General features: G+C 59.8%; 1 protein-coding gene across 1 annotated transcript in view; it reads right to left on the bottom strand.

Moving 5' to 3' along the window:
- The window catches only part of LOC142046276 (NFX1-type zinc finger-containing protein 1-like), a 31,017-nt gene that overhangs the window by 5,814 nt on the left and 15,336 nt on the right, over positions 1-9,867 (bottom strand). Inside the window, exons 3-7 of the mRNA XM_075062046.1 lie at positions 6,370-6,526; positions 5,920-6,045; positions 872-1,017; positions 495-629; positions 188-382 (exon numbers count right to left, since the gene is read on the bottom strand). Coding sequence (XP_074918147.1) covers positions 188-382; positions 495-629; positions 872-1,017; positions 5,920-6,045; positions 6,370-6,526 — 759 coding nt within the window. The remainder of the gene's footprint in view (positions 1-187; positions 383-494; positions 630-871; positions 1,018-5,919; positions 6,046-6,369; positions 6,527-9,867) is intronic.

The following is a 9,867-nucleotide window of genomic DNA, read 5'->3' as shown; positions in this document are numbered from 1 at the left end:
GTGCGCCGCCGCTGCAGCCCAGGGCGTCCCCCCCCCCCGGGGTCAGAGAGCCTCCGCTACGACCCAGCAGCCCAGGGTGCCCCCCCCCCGGGGTCAGGGAGCCACGAGACCCGCGTGCAGGGTGGCGAAATGTCCCGGCGCCTAGGGCGCCAGAAACCCTAGCGCCGGTCCAGGGTGTGAGGGCTACTGAGCTTAGCAGGGCTATGCCCCTGTGTGCCTGGGCTGTGCAGGAGGAGCTCCGAGCATAGCCGGAGTCAGCGCCCGGCCCTTTGCCCAGCCACTCACCTGCCTTCCTGCCCCTGCCCTGAGCCTGGCATGGCTTCTCCTCCTGCGCCTCGGGGTAGATCTTCAGCCAGTCGCACATGTCGAAGTGCCCCGCTCTCTGTGGAGTGTCCGACACAGCATGCGCTGAGACCCCAGCAGGGCTTGGCCGGGGAACCCAGCCCTGCGGGAAGGGGCAGCTGGGTTCTGTGTCCTCCCCACCCTCTCCTCACCCAGGAGCACTCCAGCTTGTCATCGTGGATCTCCGCTGCCAGCTCTGTGTCCGTGAGGATTCCTCGGCGGAGGAGCTCCAGCACTGCACTGCGGTAGGTGATGCTCTCCTTCTGCTTCTGCAAGGCCTTCCGCATCTGGCGGGGGAGAACAGAGCATGGGCACGGGGCACAGGGTGGGGGAGGGAGGGAGAGCCGTGCTCCAGGGGTGAGGTCTCACCCTAGCTATGGCCTCCCGCCCAGCCCCCAGAGCACACCCTATCACCTGGCTCCAGCTCCCTCACGCTGCTGTACCCGGGGCATGCAACGGTGCTCACCCCAGAGCACTGCTGGGGCCGCAGTGCAAGCGCTGCCCCATGCCCCGCGCTCTAGCTACATACCCAGCCATACTGGTGCTTCTCCGCGGCCCCCAGGAGTGCTGGCAGCTGCTTTTGGCGAAGGTTCCTCAAGGAGCAAGCTGCCACCTTGTCACTTCTGCTCCTTCCTCCAATGCGCACCACGCCGGAGGGCTGGAACTGCAGGATCCCTGTGTGGGGGGCAAGAGGCACTGACCACACAGACCCACCGCCCAGACCCTGGCCTGGCCTGATACTGCTAGTCAGCTTGGCTGTGAACTCTTGGGGCAGCGGTGCGGGACATGAACAGCGCAGGATAGCGACCCTCTTCCCACCATTCACAAGCGCTGGAGGTCACGTCAGCCCCATGTGGGGGTGGAGGTAGGGCCTGGCCGCAGTCCAGCCCCGTGTCCCACAGGGACAGGATGGATTGCTCAGGGCTCAAAGCAGGGGGACTGTACGGTGCATTGTGCAGGGAGAGGCAGCGATTGTGTTGACGTGAGATGTCCGGCAGTGCTCAGGCCTGCCTGGTGAGGCTGATAATACAGCTCCAGCCAGCTGTACCCGGGGTGCAGCGCCAGCAACAGCCATACCCGGAGCTCAGCACCCGCGACAGCCGTACCCGGAGCTCAGCACCCGCGACAGCCGTACCCGGAGCTCAGCACCCGCGACAGCCGTACCCGGAGCTCAGCAGCTGCAACAGCTGTACCCAGAGCGCAGTGCCCGCGACAGCCATACCCAGAGCGCAGCGCCAGCGACAGCCGTTCCTGGAGCTCAGCACCCGTGACAGCCATTCCTGGAGCTCAGCACCTGTGACAGCCGTACCCGGAGCTCAGCACCCGTGACAGCCGTACCCGGAGCTCAGCACCTGTGACAGTCCAGAGCTCAGCACTTGCGACAGCCGTACCCAGAGCTCAGCACCTGCAACAGCTGTACCCGGAGCTCAGCACCCGTGACAGCCGTACCCGGAGCTCAGCACCCGCAACAGCTGTACCCAGAGCTCAGCACCTGCAATAGCTGTACCCGGAGCTCAGCACCCGTGACAGCCGTACCCGGAGCTCAGCACCTGTGACAGTCCAGAGCTCAGCACTTGCGACAGCTGTACCCAGAGCTCAGCACCTGCAACAGCTGTACCCGGAGCTCAGCACCCGTGACAGCCGTACCCGGAGCTCAGCACCCGCAACAGCTGTACCCAGAGCTCAGCACCTGCAATAGCTGTACCCGGAGCTCAGCACCCGTGACAGCCGTACCCGGAGCTCAGCACCTGTGACAGTCCAGAGCTCAGCACTTGCGACAGCCGTACCCAGAGCTCAGCACCTGCAACAGCTGTACCCGGAGCTCAGCACCCGTGACAGCCGTACCCGGAGCTCAGCACCCGCAACAGCTGTACCCAGAGCTCAGCACCTGCAATAGCTGTACCCGGAGCTCAGCACCCGTGACAGCCGTACCCGGAGCTCAGCACCCGCAACAGCCGTACCCAGAGCTCAGCACCTCCAACAGCTGTACCCGGAGCTCAGCACCCGTGACAGCCGTACCCGGAGCTCAGCACCCGCAACAGCCGTACCCAGAGCTCAGCACCTGCAACAGCTGTACCCGGAGCTCAGCACCCGTGACAGCCGTACCCGGAGCTCAGCACCCGCAACAGCTGTACCCAGAGCTCAGCACCTCCAACAGCTGTACCCGGAGCTCAGCACCCGTGACAGCCGTACCCAGAGTGCAGCACCCCTGACAGCCCAGAGCTCAGCACCAGTGACAGCCATACCCAGAGCTCAGCACCCCTGACAGCTGTACCAGGAGGTCAGCACCAACGACATCCATACCCAGAGCTCAGCGCCTGTGACAGACGTTTCTGGAGCTCAGCACCCGTGACAGCCGTACCCAGAGCGCAGCGCCCGCGACAGCCGTTCCTGGAGCTCAGCACCCGTGACAGCCGTACCCAGAGCTCAGCGCCTGCGACAGCCGTTCCTGGAGCTCAGCACCTGCGACAGCCGTACCCAGAGCTCAGCACCCATGACAGCCGTACCCAGAGCACAGTGCCTGTGACAGCCGTTCCTGGAGCTCAGCACCTGCAACAGCTGTACCCGGAGCTCAGCACCTGTGACAGTCCAGAGCTCAGCACTCGCGAAAGTCATACCCAGAGCTCAGCACCTGCAATAGCTGTACCCGGAGCTCAGCACCCGTGACAGCCGTACCCATAGCTCAGCGCCTGTGACAGCCGTTCCTGGAGCTCAGCGCCTGTGACAGCCGTTCCTGGAGCTCAGCACCTGCGACAGCCGTACCCAGAGCTCAGCACCCGTGACAGCCGTACCCGGAGCTCAGCACTTGCGACAGCCATTCCTGGAGCTCAGCACCTGTGACAGCTGTACCCGGAGCTCAGCACCCGCAACAGCCGTACCCAGAGCTCAGCACCTCCAACAGCTGTACCCGGAGCTCAGCACCCATGACAGCCGTACCCAGAGCGCAGCACCCCTGACAGCTGTACCAGGAGGTCAGCACCAACGACAGCCATACCCAGAGCTCAGTGCCTGTGACAGACGTTTCTGGAGCTCAGCACCTGTGACAGCCGTACCCAGAGCGCAGCGCCTGCGACAGCCGTACCCGGAGCTCAGCACCTGTGACAGTCCAGAGCTCAGCACCAGTGACAGCCATACCCAGAGCTCAGCACCCCTGACAACTGTACCAGGAGGTCAGCACCAACGACAGCCGTACCCAGAGCTCAGCGCCTGTGACAGACATTTCTGGAGCTCAGCACCCATGACAGCCGTACCCAGAGTACAGCACCTGCGCCGGGGCCGGCTGTACCCAGTGTGCAGTGCCTGGGACAGGGCTGGCCAAACCCGGAGCTCAGCACCTGTGACGTCCGTACCCGGAGCTCAGCACCCACAACAGCTGCACCCACGACAGCCGTATCCAGAGTTCAGCATCCGTGACAGCCCAGAGCTCAGCACCAGTGACAGCCATACCCAGAGCTCAGCACCCGCGACAGCCGTACCCAGAGCTCAGCACCAGTGACAGCCGTACCCAGAGCTCAGCACCCGCGACAGCCGTACGCAGAGCGTAGCGCCTGTGACAGCCGTTCCTGGAGCTCAGCACCCGCGACAGTCGTACCCGGAGCTCAGCACCTGTGACAGCCCAGAGCTCAGCACCCGCAACAGCCGTACCCGGAGCTCAGCACCAGTGACAGCTGTACCCAGAGCTCAGCACCCGTGACAGCCGTACCCAGAGCTCAGTATCCGCGACAGCCGTACCCAGACTCAGCGCCTGTGACCGATGTTCCTGGAGCTCAGCACCCGTGACAGCCGTACCCAGAGCTCATCACCTGTGACAGCTGTCCCTGGAGCTCAGCACGCGCGACAGACCGAGAGCTCAGCACCCATGACAGCCGTACCCGGAGCTCAGTACCCGCGACAGCTGTACCCAGAGCTCATCACCTGTGACAGCCGTACCCAGAGCACAGCGCCTGTGACAGCCGTACCCAGAGCACAGCGCCCATGACAGCCGTTCCTGGAGCTCAGCACCAGCGACAGCCATACCCAGAGCTCAGCACCTGTGACAGCCCAGAGCTCAACACCCGTGACAGCCGTACCCATAGCTCAGCACCCGTGACAGCCGTACCCATAGCTCAGCACCCGTGACAGCCCAGAGCTCAGCACCCGCGACAGCTGTACCCAGAGCGCAGCGCCTGTGACAGCCATTCCTGGAGCTCAGCACCCACGACAGCCATACCCGGAGCTCAGCACCTGTGACAGCCCAAAGCTCAGCACCTGCGACAGCCGTACCCAGAGCTCAGCACTCGTGACAGCCATACCCGGAGCTCAGCACCCATGACAGCCCAGAGCTCAGCACCCGCAACAGCCGTACCCGGAGCTCAGCACCCACGACAGCCGTACCCAGAGCTCAGCGCCTGTGACCGATGTTCCTGGAGTTCAGCACCCATGACAGTCGTATCCAGAGTACAGCACCCGCGCCGGGGCCGGCTGTACCCAGGGTGCAGTGCCCGGGACAGGGCCGGCCAAACCCAGAGCACAGCACCCGCGACAGCCGTACCCGGAGCTCAGCACCCGCGACAGCCGTACCCGGAGCTCAGCACCCGCGACAGCCGTACCCGGAGCTCAGCGCCCGCGACAGCTGTACCCAGAGCACAGCGCCTGTGACATCCATTCCTGGAGCTCAGCACCCATGACAGCCGTACCCAGAGCACAGCGTCCATGACAGCCATACCCGGAGCGCAGCACCCGCGACAGTTGTACCCGGAGCTCAGCACCCTCGACAGCCGTACCCAGAGCGCAGTGCCTGTGACAGCCTTTCCTGGAGCTCAGTACCCATGACAGCCGTACCCGGAGCTCAGTACCCGCGACAGCTGTACCCGGAGCTCAGCACCTGTGACAGCCGTACCCAGAGATCAGCACCCGCAAGAACTGTACGCAGAGCGCAGCACCTGTGACAGCCATTCCTGGAGCTCAGCACTCGCGACAGCTGTACCCGGAGCTCAGCACCTGTGACAGCCCAGAGCTCAGCACCCGCGACAGCCGTACCCAGAGCACAGCGCCTGTGACAGCCCAGAGCTCAGCACCCATGACAGCCGTACCCAGAGCACAGCACCCGCGCCAGGGCCGGCTGTACCCAGGGTGCAGTGCCCGGGACAGGGCCGGCCAAACCCGGAGCTCAGCACCCGCGACAGCTGTACCCAGAGCGCAGCAACTGTGACATCTGTTCCCGGAGCTCAGCACCCACGACAGCCGTACCCAGAGCTCAGCGCCCGCGCCGGGGCCAGCTGTACCCAGGGTGCAGTGCCCGGGACAGGGCTGGCCATACCCAGAGCTCAGCGCCCGTGACAGTCGTACCCAGAGCTCAGTGCCCATGACAGCCATACCTGGAGCACTGCACCCGCGAAGGCACCAGACCCCTCCGAGGGGCAGGGCAGAGGGACAGCCATATTGAGCTGAGCAGCTGTGACAGGGTTTTCTGGGGGAGCACTGCAATCTTGCCTTGCCAGGGGCTGCTACCACAGGGGCATCCCAATGTGTTGTGTGAGGCATCCTGGAAGCCCAGGGGCTGAGGGCAAATGCCAAGAGCCTGGTAGTCCCAGGTACCTTCCATAAATTGGTCCAGAGCGTGGTTTGTGTAGCAGACAACCAGGAAAGGTCTCTGGTCCTTCCACCACTGAGACTGATTCCTCAACAGGATCTCCACGATCTGGAGCCCAATGAAGGTTTTGCCTGGAAGGAAACGGCCCGTGGTCACTGGTGGGGCAGGGGCCTGAGACACGATCACAGGCCCTGCTGCTGCAGCAGGGAGGCCCTAGCAAAAATGCTCTTGGGGCTGCTGTTAACACCACAGAGGCAGCATCTCCAGCCATGCGTCTCCCTTGCACACAAGCCCCATTGGGGTGGGCTCAGCCCCTCCTGCGGCTGGGCCAGGGAGGATAAAACCCACCTGGGGGGTCAGGCTCACAGGCCATCGTGGCAGGCAGGGTGCAGAGCAGGAGTCACTGAAGCCGCAGGGCAGCCCAGAGCCATTGGGCAGGGAAGCAGAGCACGTACCTGTCCCCGGAGGGCCCTGGATCAGCACAAATTCCCTGGTCAGGGCCATTCGAATGGCCAAGATTTGAGACTTGTCTAAGTGAGGAAATGTCTCTGGAGACCAGATATAGGAGTCGCCGAGTCTCACGGCTGTCAGGTCCACCGCGGTCACGTGCCCCTGCAAGCCAAGAGCCAGGCATGTTCTCAACTGCCTCCTAGAGCCCTCCATGGGCTCAACCTGCCGGTGGCCCAGGTGTGGCGACGCGCGCTGCTGCCCTCTCCTGGAAGGACTCCGACGTGCAGGTGTTTCTGAGTGTCTACACTGGAGTGGGGCGGGGGGTAATTCTGGTTCAGGGGCCGGTTCTCACGTACTAAAATAGGAGGGTAGCCATGACAACACAAGCAGAGCAGGGGCTCGCTGCCCCGCGAGCAGTCGCACTGGAGCAGCGGCAGGGTCTGCATTTGGGCCTCTGCAGATCTCGCTGCCCTGTGCTACAGGAGACAGGTCACCAGGGCTCAGATCACACACACGGCTTGGGGCACAGAATGGGCCGCAGGGCCAGGGGAGAGCTAGGCAAGGTATTGATGGTGGGGGCGTTGTGGACTGTCACAGAGTGGCCGACTCTTTGAGAGGGAGGGAGGCCTCAGGCCACCTGGGACACACCTGACCTGCCTCCCCGGCAGCGAGAATGAAGGAAGGCTTGTGACAGAGGGTCCTGTGACTACAGCCTCCGTAGCAGTGGGCAGGACACCGGGCCAGCAGGTGTGGGGCGGGGCAGAGCGAAGCTGGGGCGAGAGGGGCTCTTGCAGCGCTCTGTGGGGAAGGGGGCCTCTGGGTCAGATCGGTCCGAGCGAGCGGCTGGGATGGTGCGTGCCAGTGATGCCGGCCTAGGATGTCCAGCACAGTCTAGTGGTCAGCGACCGGGCAGCCTGGCAGCAGGAATAATGGGCTGTGTCCACATGGCGAGCTGGGGCCGGACTGCCAGCTGGGGGGACACGCCCGCGCTAGCTCTGATCAAGCTCGTGCGCTAAACCAAGAGCAGAGCTGTCGCCGTGGCACAGGGGGGCCCCACCACGGGCGCGGGCCCATCCCAGACACTAGATCCCAGACACTAGGCACGCACTGCGGGGGCTGGTCCCTCGCCCTGGGCTCGGCAGGAGGGACGGAAACAGGGAGTTTCGCAAGGGAGTTCTCCAGGTGAAGGAGGAGCAAATACAGCACCTGTGGGGTAAGTGACTGTCTGCAGAGTGTGTGTGTGTGTGTGTGTGTTTGTGTTTGGGGGTTACTTGCTATGTGCTGAGCTTGTGTTTGTCAGTCTGGTTGTTTGTTTGAAGGACCGTGTGCTGTGACTGGCAGTTGGAGGCCGTGAGCTTCAAAGGAAGGTTTGAAAGCTCAAAGCCTCTGGTAATTGGCTGAGCCTTAATCAGTGGGCGGGGCATTAACTCAGGCCGGGGCTTTATAGAGCCGTGCACAGGCGACCAGGGAGCTTGCGACCAGGGGCTGCTAACAGGGAGTTTTGCAAGGGAGTTTGGGAAGGGAGTGGGGGTCCCTTGTCGGTCCTAGCTGTTCCCCTATAGTCCCCTTAAAACCTATACTCCAAACCATATTCCAAAACCCCTTTCTTTAAACCGCCCTTCCGTTAACTAGGAGACAATGCAGGCAGAAGCCCAGCAGCAGAGTGGGGGCTATCCAGTTTATTGCGTTGCATGTAGCATGTATGATTACCTGCCCTGTGGGCGGGCGGAGTATGTGTGCAGTCGGTGCAAGGAGCTCCTGGCCCTCAGAGACCACCTATGGACTTTGGAGGCCAGGGTGGTGAAACTGGAGGGGCTAAGAGAGGCAGAGAGGTATGTTGATGAGGCTTTCCGGGACACTGTGAACAGCAGGCAGGACAACATTCTTTACCCTTCGGCCTAATAGCCATGATGGACTCGCCACCATTGAATTTATCCAGTCCCTTTTTAAACATTATTAGTCCAGCCTTCACAACCTCCTCAGGTAAGGAGTTCCCAGAATTTGAGCTGTCGTCTGTGTGAAGAAACTCTTTTATTGTTTAAACTGCTACCGTATTAAATTTATTGTTTACCTATCTTGTATTGTGGGAATAAGTAAGAACTTCCTTAGTCCACTCCTCTCACACCACTCATGATTTTATATACCTCTAGCATATCCCCTTAGTCTACTCTTTTCCACAGCTGACGAGGCTTAGCCCTTGTTAACTCTTTCCTCATATGGACCTTCTCCAAACCCTAATCATTTAGTTGCCCTTTCTGACCCCTTTTCTAGTGCTTAGAATACTTTTTGCCCGGTGAGAGACCACAATCCGTACACAGTATTTCGAGATGTGGCCGGGACCATGGTTTATATAAGGGCATAATATATCTTGTCTTATTCTCGTATCCCCTTTAATGATTCTAACAGTTCCTGTTTGCTTGTTGACTGCCTCGCACACTGCGTGGACATTCAGAGAACACCACTGATGACCAGATCTTTTTCCTGACCGTTGTAGATAAATTGACCCTCATCATATTGCTAATTACAGTGGGTTATTTTCCAATGCATAACTTTACATTATCCACCATATCATTAAATTTCATTTGTTGCCACCACTTAGTTTTGTGAGAATCTTTTGAAGTTCTTCACAATCTGCTTTCGGTCTTAACAATTGAAGTTTAGTATCAATCTGCAAACTTTGTGACCGTCACTGTTTAACCTTTCTTCTAGATATTCACATTGCAATAAATTGAATAGGATTGTCCTAGACTGACCCTTGGGGAACCCCCTGAGTTAACCCCTTCCATTTCTGAGAATTACCATATTCCTACCTTGGTCCCGTTCTTTTTACCAGTTCAACTGAAAGACCTTCCCTTTACCCATGAAGCTAAATTTACGCAATAGAGCCTTGCAGACCTGTCAAAGGTTTCTGAATCCAAGTACACTATGTGACTGGATCCCCCTCTTCCACGTGTTGTTGAACTGCCTTCAGAACTTCTAATAGATTAGTAGACACGATTCCCCCTTTACAGACACCCATGTGACTAATCCTTCAACATTGATGTTTGCTCGTGTCTGACAATCTTGGTTCTTCCATCTATTGTTGATAATTGCCCGCTAACCGATTTTAGACTTATTGCTTAATATTGCAGGATCACCTCAGAGCCCTTTTAAATTGGCGTATATTGCTAACTTCCAGTCATTGGGTCCAGAAGCCATTCAAGGACAGGTTCAAACCTTAGTAATAGTTCCGCAACTTCAATTTGAGTTTTCAGAACTCTGGTGAGCATCTGGTCCGGGGACTTGTTAATGTTATTTTATCAATTAAATACAACACCTCGTCACGGAGTGTGGGGGAGTCTGGCCGCCCCCCTTTTCCTCGGGACCACAGAACTCTTGGCCAGCCATAAAACAGAAGATTATTGGACAACAGGAACAGGTTACAGCACTAGCATACGCAGTAACCCCTCACTGAGTCTCTGCTTCAGTCTTGAATCACTTAGAACCATGATCCGCCACACAGC

Source organism: Chelonoidis abingdonii, chromosome 2 (genome assembly GCF_003597395.2).
Source record: "Chelonoidis abingdonii isolate Lonesome George chromosome 2, CheloAbing_2.0, whole genome shotgun sequence".
In the NCBI taxonomy this organism is placed as follows: domain Eukaryota; kingdom Metazoa; phylum Chordata; order Testudines; family Testudinidae; genus Chelonoidis; species Chelonoidis abingdonii.
The sequence above is the reverse complement of the archived record's forward strand: the minus strand, read 5'-3'. Positions and strand labels throughout refer to the sequence as shown.